General features: G+C 39.0%; 2 protein-coding genes across 2 annotated transcripts; one reads left to right on the top strand and one right to left on the bottom strand.

Annotated features, from left to right (window-relative positions):
- Positions 1 to 897: 897 nt before the first annotated feature.
- Positions 898 to 8,654, bottom strand: hspa4l (heat shock protein 4 like). The gene is made up of 19 exons (XM_019279519.2): positions 8,227 to 8,654; positions 7,129 to 7,186; positions 6,824 to 6,964; positions 6,427 to 6,549; positions 6,241 to 6,340; positions 5,963 to 6,096; positions 5,631 to 5,875; positions 5,453 to 5,529; positions 5,207 to 5,358; positions 4,956 to 5,062; positions 4,631 to 4,764; positions 4,055 to 4,251; positions 3,651 to 3,719; positions 3,091 to 3,234; positions 2,696 to 2,821; positions 2,479 to 2,586; positions 2,209 to 2,328; positions 1,888 to 2,049; positions 898 to 1,785 (listed from the first exon to the last, which is right to left on the bottom strand). The coding sequence occupies exons 1-19, from the start codon at positions 8,331 to 8,333 to the stop codon at positions 1,597 to 1,599; spliced, it is 2,493 nt and encodes an 830-aa protein (XP_019135064.1). The 5' UTR covers positions 8,334 to 8,654; the 3' UTR covers positions 898 to 1,596.
- Positions 8,655 to 11,718: 3,064 nt separating this feature from the next.
- chmp3 (charged multivesicular body protein 3) lies at positions 11,719 to 15,262 on the top strand. The gene is made up of 6 exons (XM_019277087.2): positions 11,719 to 11,885; positions 12,362 to 12,422; positions 13,399 to 13,578; positions 13,719 to 13,840; positions 14,001 to 14,115; positions 14,263 to 15,262. Exons 1-6 carry the CDS (start codon positions 11,841 to 11,843, stop codon positions 14,400 to 14,402), a joined length of 663 nt encoding a protein of 220 aa, XP_019132632.1. The 5' UTR covers positions 11,719 to 11,840; the 3' UTR covers positions 14,403 to 15,262.
- The last annotated feature ends 947 nt before the right edge of the window (positions 15,263 to 16,209 follow it).

Raw genomic sequence — 16,209 nt, 5'->3', positions numbered from 1 at the left:
TAGTACCATAGTCCTGTCTTGTTTCACTGTGTGCTGTTTATATGCTTGAAATGACAACAAACCCATATATTCATTTAGTTTAAATAAGTTTAAATTCAAAGTATGAACACAGGTTAAGCATTCATTCTATCGAGAACTCTACTCTTAATCTTTCAGCCTAATAAAATGTGTGGAAATGAAAAGTACTCACAGTTCAAAGTGAGGTCTTTAATTTCTAATGATATAAAACACAAATGCAGCAATTTCTAATATTAGAGGAGCTAAAGCCAGGTTAATGTTTGACATTGCTGCTTCAAATGATTAATAGACTATCAAAATATTAATTTGCTGTTTAATTTTCTGTCAGTCAACTAAATATGTCTTTTCTAATTTCCTAAATCACAATCGCATAACTGGCTCTGCCATGTTTGTCTTGATAGAAAAGTGGCATTATGATCCAAAGGAAAAAATGACTGTTAAATAATAACAGCCTTGGAAAATGTTGAAATAAAACTACTGGAAATAAAATAAACAGGATGAAATGAATTGTCATTATAACATGGGCTTTAAAAATGTATTGGGTCATATTATAATTTCCTGATTGTTATTTCTTATCATCTAATTTATTCGTTACATTTTTAACACTTTGGGGCTCCGTAAACATTATGGGTGTTCACAGTTGTGTGTATGCAGTCACAGTCTTCAGTTCTTCTCTGCAGTATAGTTTTGTCAGCAACAGCATAATCAAGGTCCCTTTCATTTTGTATTTTTTGGAAGAAAATCAATAGTAGTTAACGTCCACACTTCCTACAGTATCCTGATCTCATCCAAGGACTTCATTCACACGTCACAGTATAGATTTAACTAATTTCTATCAAGCTCAGTCACAGAAAATAAAAAAGAATTCAGACTAAAGAATTTTTGTCTGACAGACAAATGTGTTTATTTTTGCCATCTTTAAATCCCACTACTTAAATATGGAAAAAATGCAAGAAAACAAAAAAGGAAATAGGCAACCAATCACTTACTAAAGAGACTTGGTATATTAAGCATTGCCATTGTACCAGGAATATGTTCTTTATGTACATATATTATATATGTTGGCTGCTTTTATTTACTAAAATAGTATTTACAGTTTCTAGACATGGACATCATTTCAAACTCATTAAATACAAATATAAATAATTTGTATTATTGCATACAAACTAATAGTTCCGCAGTAGCAATTATTTGGACAGCACTATCTACTTCTCTTTTGAGTGATATTATTTACTGCTGATACAGGACGCTTATGAGACACATGGAATGCAAACACAAAGGGTACCTTCCTGTACGGTACAGTGGAAACAGTTTTACGTCAGAATCAGTTGAATCTATTGCATCATTCTTTCATTTATTAAGTATGTCAAACCTTTGAGAGTAAAGCACACCATTGCCACACAGAGGGATGAAAACAAAACCCTTAAAAGGTAAAGTCCAATGGGGGAAAGGGGCACAAAAAAAAAATCCACAAAAGTGGCTGGTGACAATGGAGAAATGGTCCCAGGTACTGATGTTTCTAATGTCTAAATGGTCAGTTGTAGTAAACGCTGTGATGGTTGCAGAGGTGCACTGATCTCAGTCCACCTCCATCTCTTTTGTGCCAGGCTTTGTCTGCTGGCTTCCCTTCGTGTCCCCCTTCCCTTCTGCTCCTTGCTTAGCTGTCGGACCATTATGAGCTCCACTGTTTTGGTCATTCACCTCAGGGGCCTCCTCCACTGTGGGCTTTGGCCTGTTGATGACTGGATTACATACATCCTCCAGTTCCTGGTGAGTAAGAGATAAAAAATGTGTTGGCAAAAGAAAAAACGCAGGTCTTGTCACTGCAATTGAAAGCAAGAATTAAATCTGAAATAGACCTTCACATACCTGTATTTTGGCTATGATGTCTGCTACTTTAACAATGGGATCTTGAGTAATACCAAGTTTGCTCTGTGCATTCATTTTGGTGTTCATCCAGCCCATGTTTTCACTCACACACTTCTCTACAGTGCTCATTTCCTCTACACTCAAATGCAGATATCGCTCATCCTAGGGAAAAGTTTGAGAAGAAGAAAGATGTAGTAAGAAAGTTACTACAATTACATAACAATTAAAAAAGAATTGTTATAAACTAAACTTAAAAAGGCAAAAATAAAAGATTTTGTTTATTAAAGAAAGTCATTGCTTCCCTACACCAAAAGTATTCACCTTCTGTTTAAAGCAGTCCACAAACTTCATGTAGAGTTGTAGTTTCTTTCCCAGCTCATCAAAAGCCCTCGGTCTGTCTTCGTGCTCTCTGTGCCTGTCCTGAATGGGTTGACCCAACCTCTGGAAAATAACCAAATTTATGATAATGTTGTTATACTCACTTTAATCTTAAAAACGTATTAGAGCTCAGCAGGTTGAAGGAGCAGTTCTCTAGTTGTTTGCAAAATTCCTTCTGGAACTGAAAATAGAAAATCTTCCTTGGAAACAAACCTTGAGTGCATCTAGCTTCTCCTCATAGATATGTTTTGGTTGGTCCTCTCCATCCTCATACAGCCAGTTCTCTGTATCTTCCAGCATCAGTGTCAGCCGGTGACTGTCCTGTTATAAGTAAATGCATAAATGTATCATTTGCTTGTCACTTATTCTCAACTCAACTACAATACTCTTTACAAAAATTAATAAAGGTATGTAAGAAAGCAGCACTCACGTCCTCAGTGATATACTTTTCATAGATACCACAAAGTTTGTCCCGCAGATCATATACATACTCCTCAACAGCATTTTTAGCATCGTTCAGCTCTTTCACCAGTTTGTCCTGGATAATCATCTGACGCTGTGAGGAAAGACCACACAAAAACTATAACAGCAATACCTTATATATAATATATCTTATTATTATTTTTCTTATTATCATTATTATTATTACTAATCACACAGACATACACTGGCACATTCAGCTCAAATCAAGACATTTAGTTAGGGGAGAATTAAACAAGGGGCTACATGTAGCAACAAGTCATTCCCCTAAAACAGATTAGACCAATCAGCACACATTAAGCAGACCATGACTCAGCCTTTCCAAAGGCCAGTAGAAGTACTCACCTCATACTCCACAAAGTTGTTAAGGACATCACTGTCGAGCTGTCGAATGTTGTTGGCCTTGATGGGAAGATCAATACTCTTCACCTTGACTTTGGGCTTGCTTCCCCCTGCTGCTGGGTCCTGCTTTTCACCTGCTGCCCCCTCCTGGATTTGGAAACCAGAAAACACAATTCAATCTTTCAGCTGTAGTGATTATAAGAATCATTTTGTAATTCTGCAGTTTTTAATTAAATGCTGATATATTCTACAGCATAATTAACATGATTTTGTTGTTCTTGTAGTGATGCATTAATATGCACTATTACTTCAGTCAGTATCTTAGAAGTTGCATTTTTGTGACATTTATTTCTGTTTCTTTTGAGAATGTTAGTTAATTTAAGTTAAGTAATCAGAATCATTTTTTTAGGAGAATTTTAAAACATCTAAAACACTCTCAAGATGTGTATGTTTAAAAGGCTTATAGTGTTTGGAATCTGTATCATACAAGCATGAACATACAGTATACTGGTATTGGCTTAAAAAAAAACTACAGCACATCCATAACTTTAAGTCTAACTGACATTGGGGCTGTTGTCCTCATTCTGCTGGTCCCCCTGGCTTTGACCTTCCTGGTCCACCTGCATTTTGGTCTGTAACACAACACACATTTAACAATTTTATGTAAGATTATATATAAATAACAAAATATTTCAAAAAGTTTATTATAATTAAAGGGACAATATAAAATGTTACTGTGCATTAGAGAAATGCAAATGTACTATAAACCAAATGGCAATAAAACAACACAGTCTGCAAATGATTCAATATAAGAGAAATGTTGATCAATAACTAATCTATAGGCTATATGACATCTCTGGAATCACCATATTTCTAAACCAGGTTGTTTAAAAGCACACATGATAGAGTCAAAGTTGAGCTACCAGGATGCCCGTAATAAACTTTTGTTGACGAAAAATCACCTCACCTGGTCCTCTGCCCTGCCTTCATTCTGCACCATTGGCTCTGAGTCAATTTGCATGTCCTCTCCCTCTCCTTTCTGCTTGTCGATCAGAGAGGCGCTGGACACGCTGAAGATGCCGTGGACATTAACTCGCACTTTGACCTTCACTTTAGAGCTGTCTCCATCTGGCTGGGGGACCACATTCTGGACCGAAAAACATCCTGGTGACAGATGGAAACAAAATGAGTGGTTTGTTAATGAGCTTTAATAATATGCCCTCTATATATTCCCCTAACAGACAGGTGGAAGTTACAAGCTGATATCCCACCTGAGAGTGCAACCCCACCCCCTGAGACACACATGCACAGACAGAAAATGATAGTGTTTAGCTTGCTTATTAGGACCCATCTGTGGAAGCCTCATTCCTAACTCCCATCCAGGCTGTAGATCCCTATAGGGACTCAGCCACAAATGGGCCACTCAAAAAACTACATGCACATGCATCACTGACCTCTTTTGCTGAAGACCAGATATCCACATGATGTTACATCCTAAAAATCTGTGGATTAGTCTCTCAAGGGATTCAGAGGGCAGACTTACCTATCCTGTGGTCTGGGTAGGGGAGCTCTTGAGGGCAGTTGTAGAAGGCTTCAAGGTCGAAGGGTTCCTTCTTGTGAAAGGTGATCACTTTGGAAAACGGGGCAGCATGATTCTTACTGAAGACCTCACACTCCCTGTGATAAAAATGCAGTGAGAGGAAAAAGCAAAGTCAGACTTTTGAAACAAAGTCAGCAAATACTGTGTCTCAGAGAGTGACCTAGCCTGATTTACCATAAAGAACAATGACTACAGAGAAATATAGTTCCTTGTTTGATGCAGTGTTATTGCCTCATATGGCTGATTAAAGATGTTAAAACATCCTCACCCCTGTCCATCCTCTGTTGGTGATTTCCAGCGAAGAGTAATAGGATAGGGAACCACGTCGGTGATGGAGAATTCACGCACCTTAAATGCTGGAGATAAAATCGCACACTACACCCAAACAATCAGCGCACGCACACACACACACACCACGCAAATGCATTCACTCCATTATATTTTATTCACTGCAAAACATTTCTGGAGTGTATCAACTTAAGAAGACATTATCTGTCAGTGTCAAGAGGAGAGTCACACCTGAAGTGCAGAGCCTCTAGCGACAGCTTCATCTGCGTTGAGTGTGGTGCTGATGTCTTTGCAGAAAAACTTGCTGATTCTCTCTTTGATCGATGGGATTCTTGTGGCTCCTCCGACTAGCTCCACTGCGTAGATGTCATCCCGGCTCAGCTCTGACAAAACACACACAGGACTGAGTGGATTCTTCCTTCATAGAGTCATAAAACAATATACCTTTATAGATGAAACCAAATTTGAGGGACATACTTGATTGTTCAAGGACTACTTTCAGTGGCATATCTACTCTCATCAGATATTGAGCACACATGTCTTCAAAATGGCCCCTGTGAGGAGCAAATAAACAAGAAAAATGCGTATTTATAAAAACCTTCATACAGCTAGATTTCAGTTTTATAGATGCAAGATTAAGGAGTTGAATTTGTACCTGTTCATCCTGCTGGTAACGTCAATGTCATTCATGAAGCACTCAATGTTCAGAGGCAGATCAGAGGAATTAGCACTCATGAGCTTCTTCAGTTTCTCACACTCTTGGTGCAGACGCAGCAGAGCCCTTGGGTTGTCCCTCACGTTAAGCTTGTACTTTCCCTTAAACTCCTCGCAGAAGTAATCTACCAATACCTCGTCAAAATTGCGCCCTCCAAGGTAGGGATCAAAAGCGGTGGCGAGGACCTGAAAGACCACAATTGGCATGGAGCTTGAGGTTTAAAGGTACGGTGGTAAGTGTGAATGAAGATTGGAAAGAGGTGAGAGACTAACCTTGAGCTTGCCTTTGTTGAAGGCAGTGATGGAGACCTGGAATGATGAATGTCCCATGTCCACAAATACCACATTTCTTGGCCTCTCTTCTAGAGTAGGAAGATCCTGTTTGTATATGCCATAGGCCAAAGCCACTGTTCAAAAGGGAGACATTTAAAGAGTTAAAACGTACACTGTTTGTACTAATTTCTTGTATTTTTGGAGAGTATATACTGTGTATATATTTTTAAAGTAACAGGCTCAGGTACTGTCTAAACTATGCATGACTGAACACTGACCTGCAGTAGTATCATTAATTAGCCGTAAACAATTCAGCCCTGCAATTTGAGTTGCATCAAACACTGATCGTCTTTCAGCATCTGTGAAAAAACTTGGAACCTGTTAAGAGAGCACAAATCAATATGTTTAACTGAACCGCTTGATGAATTACACTAACGGTCCTCCGTAATGTTTTCATCACTCACAGAGATGACACAATCCACCACCGGCTTCTTCAGGGCCATCTCTGATGTCTCCTTCAGCTTGTTGAGCAGCATCCCTGTGATCTGCTCAACTGTGAACACTTTGTCCTCGTCTAAATAACGCACCTGTAAACATGATACAGTTCAGACCTCCTGGGCTAATTAAAAACTAGGGAGTAAGGCATGTGAAGCATGAAGTCAATGTGTTGTTCTGGGGTGAGCTCCAGGAAAAAACAACATCATCCGTGCATCCCACTCACTTATCGGGGTCAGACATGGTTGAATTTAAAACACAAAGGTGTCCAATGACAGTAGAGAATGGTCGGGGTCAGAGGTAAAAAAGGGGGTAAAAACAGAAAGCAGTGAAGAAGAACATGCTGGAAGTTTGTACAGTGTTCACCTTAATTCCAGCGTTCCCATTGGCCAGTTTATGTAAGCTGTAAGGCAGTTTGGGCTTTTCCACTTGGACATATGGGTCATCAAACGCTCTGCCGTGGAACTTTTTGAAGCCATGGACTGTATTTTTGAAGTTTGTTATCATCTAAAATAAAAAAAGATGCTCATTATCATATTTATAGAAGCTATTTTGTAAATATGAATTGCAAAGATTATAATCAAAAACACAACAGTTACAATTTATGTCATCATTTTACTGTGTTTTGTTGCTTTTAGTAGAGGAATGAGACAAACTATCATGGATCTTACTTGACTTTTGGCTGCGTTTCCAATCATGCGGTTTTTGGAGGCCAAAGACACACAAGCCCTTGATGGAAGACAAACACATCAGCAAATTAGGCAGGCTACAACAGAAATAACCCAGTTAGCAGACGTGGCAGACAAGGCAGAACTGTAATTGACTGACTGTTGCAGACAGACTCAAACGTCGAGCGCAAAAGAGAGAGGCACATTTCGATTAAGGAAATTTCACAGGGGAGTCTGAGGACGAGCCACAAACTAGGGCAGTGAGACAGAGCGGTTCACCTTCAAAAGTAAGCTCATCCTGCCTGTCCAAGAAAACAAAAATCACCTTCCACGTTTAACTCTTCTTTTAGCAGACCAACAGCAAACCATTGTGTTTACTGACAAAGATGAATGCTTCTAGTCATACAAGGTTTAGAGGATCCATTTCACATTGGCTGGTGACAAGTCACTCCCCGGTTTCACCTTGCCACAGAAATATCCCCACTCACTTAAAGGTGCAATGCTCATTCTCCCCTTCCCTGCTGCACATCCCTGTTTGCAGGATGGATGCTGCAGCTAATGAACTCCAGAATCAGAAACCCACATGGACATTTGTTAGTATTGCAAGATTAGTGCATTCATTATATTTTATGGGAATAAAATATTATGATAAAACTGGGGTTGACTGCCCTGTCATCTCTGGGCTGTAGAGGTTTAGGATGTCGCGACAAAGGCACTGTCACCTATTTATTTCCCTTAAATCACACAGTACACTAACATATTAACATGCAATATCATCTCCTGTCTTCATTAAGTTGCGCATCACAGGAACTTTGCGGTGCACTGCGCAGCACTGTACTGCTTATCAGGAGATATGTCAACTGTCTCCTGATATGTAATAATAATAATAAATGATCATTTCAGACATATGCGACATTTTGACCTACGTTAACCTGCTGTGGCGTTGAATAAACCAATAGTTGCAGGCCTCATCACAGCCGACACCACCATCCCTGATGTGTCTCTGTACCGTCAGCGCTCATCCAGCGCGTCTCCGGTCGCAAACATTGCGTAACAAACTCACATCACACGGTGATGATGCCTGTCAATATTTATACTTACGGTGTGCATCTGTCACTGTAATCATTGGCAATGGTTTCAATGCCGCCGCTCCTGGCCACAGCGATGTAACAGTTTTGGAAACCCACATCAATGCCTACCACTGACATAATGAGCGCTCTAAAATTCACCTCTTGTAAGTTATCCTACCCGCAAAGACCGCACTTGACACCTATGAGGATAAAAAAAATATTTTTTTTTTCTAATGGCTGTTTCTTCCACACACACACACTCAAAAAAAAAATGCAATTTAAATTAAGCGTGTCCTCTCCTCTGGAAATATACGAGACACCAAGCTGAGGGTGCGCTAACTGAATTACTAGCTGTTATGTAAGTCAAGCTGTTTATAGCAAACTCATTCAGAGTAATCCCGGAGAGCAATGGTGTCCAGAGCGGATTCTCCCACTCCAAGGCGGCCCTAACAATCAGCCAGCGGCTCTGACAGACTGATGCGCTAAAGCCCGCCCCCTGGCCGTCCGTGATTGGCTGCGTCACACCCATTGTCCTTACGTGATTGGTGCCGCAACCAATCCATAACAGAAACATCTAGAACTCCCTGAAAGGGGACCGTGCACTACGTCACGGCCACCGAGCGGCAGGCACAGCAGCGGAAAACACGGACCGCTTACCCCTCAGTTTGACCTGTCAGGCGGAGACACACGTCACATTATTACATTATTACTGTAATATCCAAGAGGTTACAGTTTCAGATATCTCATTATTATCTGGAGACTGTATGAGGTGGCACGCAGCTCGAAAGCAAGATTGTCCTGAAAGACCTGAGAGAGGGAATTAAAGTCCCACTACAAGTGAGACAGGTGTGGTCTGGCCATAAGATGAACTATGCATCCATACTTTAATATTTATTAATCATCCTGAGCATAGGAAAGGATAGGATAGGATAGGTACACAAGGTTGATACCTATTTACTAATTATTATTTATAAATAAGAAATATATAGAAAGTCTGGCCAAAAGATGAACTGTGCATCCATAAATTAATATTTAATAATCACCCTGAGCATAGGAAAGGATAGGATAGGATAGGTACACAAGGTTGATACCTATTTACTACTTATTACTCATAAATAAGAAATATATAGAAAGTAAAAATTTATCAACAGTAAGACAAGCTTGTAAACAAAATCAGCTGTATTACATGTGGAGTAGAGAACGGCCTTAACACTTTCCAGGGACGGCTGACGAGCCTGTAGGGAGGGTGAAGAAATAACATGATGTCTAACAGCAAACAGCAAACAGAGGTATTCTTTAAACATTTGTTTATAATTGTTGACATTTTGTAATATAAAAAACAATAAAGAACGTATTATTATACTTAGAATAAATATAATATTACTGTAATATGTATATTCTTGAATTATTATTACTGAAACATTAATGTGTAAGCTATATTTTAGTGTTATTGAGTGCTGTTTAGTGTTGTTTTATTAATAACAACATTAAATTTGGGGAGGGAATATAAGTCTTGAGGAGTATAAAATGGTCCAAAAACACAGGTGTTTTTACTGAACCTGTTGTGTGGATGTGTACAGACTGTGTATGACTGTACTCTTCTGATACCTTTGTTGTATTAGTCAGGGCAGGGCCACTTGACATGTAACAGTGGGAAAAGCACTTGTGTAAAAATACAATGAGTGATGGTATTGTCCATGCTGGCTCACTGACAAACTGTCATGGCTTACTGGGGACACTTGAATAGAGCCAAAATGGCCTGTTATACTGGTACATGGAGTTTGGTGACTTTATGTTAATCCCAGCATAGCTCCACCCAACATCCATCCATGTAATCAGACAGACTAAGAGAAAACACCCGTGGGAGTGTGCAGGGTCTAAGTAAAAGTATCAATACCACACTAAAAGAATACTTATTATTATTATTATTATTATTGTAAAGAGCATTTTAATGTTGTTGTTGGTCAATGATGAGCTAATGTCAACTGTATCTGCTACTGGGTAGTGTAATTTTTATCAAGGCATCATATTTTATGAAGCTGATTAGATAATTATTATGTTTAGTAAAATCTACAAAATAACAAATAGTAGAAAGTGGAAACCCTCTAAACTTAATGGCCTGCACACCTACACCAACACCTACATGGGTGATTTCACTTTAGGCTGGTTACTGTAAGATACTACACGCTGATTGGCGTGTGGAACAAGTTACATCTTCATCATTAGTTGAAATAATTTGGTGACCTCACTCACTGTGTGCACCTGAGCAGAGCAATCAGCTAGAAAACATTTGTGGAGCTGAGCAAAGCCTTTAAGTGCTCGAGTAAATGTACCTATTAATTTAACAAGATGAATAAACATAACTTTTATTTATTTTTCATAAAGAAAATGAGAATTTGGTTCAGCTCAACTCAGGCAAAATGTTTTATTGACATACCTGACTCTTACTCGCTCAGAAATATGCTTTTTTCAAACAGAGAAAAATGTTTTTGGGTAACTCAAAAGCCTAGCAAGTAGTTTGACATAATCTATAACATGTTTGAATTGGCAATAACTGATTATAATATATTGTCATGGCTATTTATATTTTTTTTGTTGTGTGTATTATTTGTTTTGAAGATGTGATAACTTTTCTTTATTTACTTTTTAAAAAATAGTATTAACTGATTTACTTAATTTAGGTTTGATATTTGTTTGTTGGGTGTATTTTGTAAGAATTGGGCAGTACTAGGCAACTCCGACTTGCAGAAAGCTCCAGTAAGACACACAGCTTGCTTTCTAAAGATAAATAAACCCCAAGAAAACACAAACACTGTATGTATGATTGACTTCTTTTGTGCACAAAACATCCAGTGGCTTTTTGATTTCAGGTTTTATTGTGATTATGGATAAATAGCCACAGACTAGATCTCTTTAAAGGAACTTTGACTCATAAAGTTAGTATAAATGTTGTTAGGTATGTTGACTTTAGTTTTGACTAGTAACTACTACTAGTAGTAGACTAATTCCAATATCATTAAATGTGTTTTTATGATCATAATTTAAACATTTCAAGTCAGAATTTAATTAAATATACCTTAAATCTGAAGTTTGATTAAATGTCACTGTAGTGAGACATAACTTGAATTAAAGGCCTGACTGGTCGTATATAATCCTAAATATCTTGAATGTGAAATCCTTGAAAATGTTCATTGTTTTATTGGTTGTATGTCTGGTTTCAACTTCACTTGAACACTTGTTTCCTTGTCTCCTTGTCTCCTTGTTTTCTTGTCTCCTTGTCTCTTTGTTTCCTTGTCTCCTTGTCTCCTTGTTTTCTTGTCTCTTTGTTTCCTTGTCTCTTTGTTTCCTTGTCTTCTTGTCTCCTTATTTCCTTGTCTCCTTGTCTCTTTGTTTCCTTGTTTCCTTGTTTCCGTGTCTCCTTGTTTCCTTGTCTCCTTGTCCCCTTGTTTCCTTGTCTCCTTGTCTCCTTGTTTCCTTGTCTCCTTGTCTCCTTGTCTCCTTGAGGAGGATCACACGGAGGGACCTTCCCTTCATGTTCGTACGCAGCCCGGGTGAGAACAGGAAGCGCTAGTTGAACAAACTGAGCTAGCTCGCTAGTTTTAGGTCAGGGTAGGGTTAGCTTGCCATTTAACTCAGTAAATCACAATGGGGCTGTTCGGCAGGACACAAGAGAAACCACCGAAAGAGCTGGTGAGTGCTGACAGCTGAAGACGAGGACTGTCTTTGAGAGATTTGTCCGAAGTGAAGAAAAGAAAAGGACGTCGTCTTTTGCTAACCTCGCTAACGTTAGCCGTGAGCTCGTCCAATCTGTTGCTGCTTGTTGTTCGCTGAACAGCTGTTGTTAGTCCAGTTAGAAATAAAATAAGAGTGTCTGGTGTTGACCTGTATCTTTAGTGTTTTACATTTCTTTAAACGTCTCATGATCCGATGTTATTTTGGAGTCTGTACAAGTTAGCACGCAGGCTAATGCCAGCCTGCTTCAATGTAAACAAACCCTGATTTGTTTGAGCTGACACGGGGATCGGCTCACAGATGTCATACACACCTTTAGTCTGATGTTTTTCTCCTAATGCTGTATTTAAGTGCACATTGCAAACAGTAACAGTGACGGCTGCGTTAAGTGTTATAACGCAGTTTTGTATTAATAACTTCATGTGTCGTTTCAGATCACCGAGTGGTCTCAGAAAATCAGGAAGGAAATGAGAGTGATTGACAGACAAATACGAGGTAAGACACTGGACAGGTTTACACAATTAAACTTAAATATAAAATTAAGTCTCCTAAAGAAACAGAAAAAGTGGCACTTGGCTTTAAAAGAAAATCTTGCTACACATTTATTTGAGACTGCTGAAGATGCTCCACAGTCTTTCCTACCTGTGAGCATCAGTCTGTACAACTCCTCCCTCAAAATATCAGACACTTCAAGTCAAGTCCAGTAGCTATTGAACTGGCTACATAAGAGAAATCTGCCACACATGCATACTGCACTTTAACAATCAGTGTATTCTCTGTACAGTCTCTCAAAGACTAAATTCTTTATAAGGTTTTAGATTTACATACTGCATCGTTCACTGTTACTTGTTTTTTATTTTACTGTCACTGGTTTTATTTAACTGTTATTTATACATGTGTATATAGTGTCAAATTAGGATATCAGATAGGTGTATAGGGTTAAAGTTTTGTTTTCTCGCTATCATTTACTATCTCACTTACCGTTTAACAAAAACAATTTCCCGTAATTCAGATTCAACAGACTGTATGATTTTATAACACACCTAATGTAAGTCAGAAATAATAATATATACCTGTGTATACACTGTCCGGACTTACTATAAAATATGATCCAATACAACACCTCTGCCAGAAATCCTACTTTTATGAAGCTTATAATGTTTCAGTGTTTGTTGACACTGGTAGAGAGGTATTAATTGGACTACCATGTTTACTATTGAGGTTGTATTTCGCAGTAGTGTTAAACTGGAGGTGTTTCTAATGTTAGGGATCTCTCATGTCTGTAAATAGCCCTACTGGACACTATAACCTTCAGAGAAAACACAATAGGTGAATTTGTGCCCTAAATTATAAGCTAGTATAATTTATGGCAGAGTTGTTGTATTGGATCTCATTGGTACAAATGAACCTAATGAAATAGTCGGTTGGTGTGTATGTTTTGTGTAACGGCACTCTGTAACTTTTGTTTCAGATATTCAAAGGGAGCAAGAAAAAGTTAAAAGATCCATCAAAGACGCTGCCAAAAAGGGCCAGAAGGATGTGTGTGTTATTCTCGCAAAGGAGATGATTCAGTCAAAACGAGCCGTCACAAAACTTTACGCTTCCAAAGCCCAAATGAACTCTGTGCTACTCAGCATGAAGAATCAGCTCGGTGAGTTTGGGACTGCAGCAGCTGGGTCATTAGAGAGCGGAGATTTGTCTAAAATTCTTTATTGTCATCGGTTTGCTTATAGATCATTGAACTTCATGTTCTGCTGTGGAGTGTCAGTGACTGTATTTGTGTGTTTCTAGCCGTACTGCGTGTCGCTGGAGCCCTGCAGAAGAGCACAGAGGTGATGAAAGCCATGCAGAACCTAGTCAAAATCCCAGAGATCCAGGCCACCATGAGGGAACTATCAAAGGAGATGATGAAGGTCAGCAGCAATGTCCAACATAAATCATATACAATCACTAAAAAATACAAAATAAGATTTTACTTTCCATCAAGTACAGTAAAGAAGCCTGCGACTGACTGAACACCATCTACTATTATTTCTTTATGGTAAAAATCATGTGCACATATTTGTCTTTAAGGCTGGCATCATTGAGGAAATGCTGGAAGACACATTTGAGAGCATGGAAGATGGAGAGGAGATGGAGGAAGCAGCAGAGGAGGAAGTGGACAAGATCCTCTTTGAGATCACAGCAGGTGAAGAGATTTGTTCAGCTAGATCATCACAATATATTGTTACATTCCTGTGTCGATATCATTTAAATCTAAACCACCACAAAATGAATTATACTGCAAATTAGTGACGCCATACGTTGTGTTTCGTGGTTCTGTGTGCCTCATTAGGTGCCCTTGGCAAAGCGCCGAGCAAAGTCACAGATGCTCTGCCTGAAATGGAGCCCGCCGGAGCCACAGCAGCTTCGGACGAAGAGTCAGAGGAGGACATTGAAGCGATGCAGTCAAGACTGGCAGCTCTGAGGAGCTAAGGTGAACTGCCACTGTTCTGTCAGAGTCAGTTTGTTCACTCCAATAAGGACAATTCTGCTGCGGGTTTCACAGTACTGAGCATCGTCTCCGCTTCATATATAATTATTATTTCACATAATCAGTCGAGGTTAACGTTGTGCTATTGGCAGTTAATGTCTTTAAAAGGTTTTCTTTTCATAGAACGCTTGGTTTACTCAGCCAGAAGAGAGGGTGTTTCTGATTTTTGTCTTTTTATTATCAGGGTATCCCTAGGTAAGTCTTTATTATCCAAAATCAAACAGGAGGTTTAAGAAAGTGTATATAATGTAAGTATGAAAAGCCTGCTGTGCCTACAGTGCTTCATCATCTTCTTCTGTCCTAAGTTATGGACCGGTGGTGGGGGTACTATGGTATTTATAATCCAAACAAGGACTGATAATGAGAGCCACCCTGCACTTAAATCACATCTTAGATCGCTTCACTTCAGCAGTTGTTCTAATCTGTTTAGGGTACATTTTTGTAAGCGACAGCTTTTCTGTTTACTGGCAACCAGCCCACATTATCTGAAACACTAGGGGTGATGGGTGGTTTTCTCTTTTGATAGTTCATTTTCTGTACAGTTCGACATGTATGTATTCTATATGTGGTCATACACGTAAAGTACACTCGTCAAAAAAAAATGCGCATACTATCCTAACCCATTTTTTTGCATTAACATTCAGCTTGTTAAATGTTAAATGACTGAGTTTTCAGCAGTAAGATGCAGAGGAAATGGAAAAGGTTGGTTAGTGCAGAACATATGTATTGTGGAAGTATTGTGTGTATATTTTTTCTATGTGGATGGGAGTAAAAAGATAAAGAAATAAACTTTTAAGAACGACTGTTGCCAATGAGAAGAATGTATTAAACCTCTTTCGGCTCTCAGCATCTATCTCATTAACTGTATAACATTACAGTAAACACTAAATGCTCCTTCTTCTCAGGAATTTGGGGAACCTGCCGGCTTGCCACAGCCCCCTCAGCAGGCCAGAAACTTGTACTGCACAGAGAATCTAGAGCTGGTGACACAAAGAGTTAAATGACTGAGAGTGCTGCTTTTTATCACTCTGCACTTCAGGGACTCCAACTTCAACCCATGAGATGATGGGAGCATGAATACATGTTTATGTTGATGTGTAAAGTCTGGTGGTTCATTTTTGTCACCCTTGTTTTGAAGCCAAACCTTGGCTCCAGAATGGACAAAAGGATTAGATTTCGACCAGCCACGGCCCTCCCTCAGCAGCTTTTTGCTGTACTGTAACAAAACCTTGCCTCTGTTCTCTGGCTTCAGTATGTAGGCCAGAGCCTGGACGAAACAAAGGTGCTGTAGCGTCGAGGGAGCAGGTGTTCTCAGGTTTGGTGACCAGAGGTCGGGAAATTGCACGCCCGGGCAAAAACACTCTCTTTAACATTTTTTAATCCCGATTTCTGCAGATCTCCACGAGTCAGTAGTTTCTCCAGTACTCAAAAGAATAAGTGAAGCCTAAACTCAGCTGTTAAAGTTACTTTATTATGTAGAGTTAATGAAAACAAGTGGCTCAGTTGCAAAGGCCTGAATATTTCATTCACCTATAGGTTGTTTTGTTTTGGATAGCTGAAACAATTAGTTGATTTATTGTTTAATAAATCAACAGGAGATTAATCAGCGACTTATTTGATAACTAATCATCACACTCATCGAACAAACAGCAACAATTCTCTGGTTCCAGCTTCTCCAATGTGAGGATACGCTTCTTTTTGATAGCACTAAGCCAAATATTATGGTGTGTTTAGACTGTTGGCTGAACA

Source organism: Larimichthys crocea, chromosome XXIV (genome assembly GCF_000972845.2).
Source record: "Larimichthys crocea isolate SSNF chromosome XXIV, L_crocea_2.0, whole genome shotgun sequence".
NCBI lineage: Eukaryota > Metazoa > Chordata > Actinopteri > Sciaenidae > Larimichthys > Larimichthys crocea.
This window is presented reverse-complemented; position numbering and strand designations above follow the sequence as displayed.

Bases quoted from the DNA above. Each gene is read 5' to 3' on its own strand.
- hspa4l (XM_019279519.2), bottom strand. From the start codon at position 8,333: ATGTCAGTGGTAGGCATTGATGTGGGTTTCCAAAACTGTTACATCGCT. The intron at 6,097-6,240 runs GTCAGTGTTCAG...CCTTTTGAACAG, and splicing joins AATTAATGATACTACTGCAG to TGGCTTTGGCCTATGGCATA. The intron at 5,063-5,206 runs GTGTGACTCTCC...GTTTGGGTGTAG, and splicing joins CTAGAGGCTCTGCACTTCAG to TGTGCGATTTTATCTCCAGC.
- chmp3 (XM_019277087.2), top strand. From the start codon at position 11,841: ATGGGGCTGTTCGGCAGGACACAAGAGAAACCACCGAAAGAGCTG. The intron at 12,423-13,398 runs GTAAGACACTGG...CTTTTGTTTCAG, and splicing joins GATTGACAGACAAATACGAG to ATATTCAAAGGGAGCAAGAA. The intron at 14,116-14,262 runs GTGAAGAGATTT...GTGCCTCATTAG, and splicing joins CCTCTTTGAGATCACAGCAG to GTGCCCTTGGCAAAGCGCCG.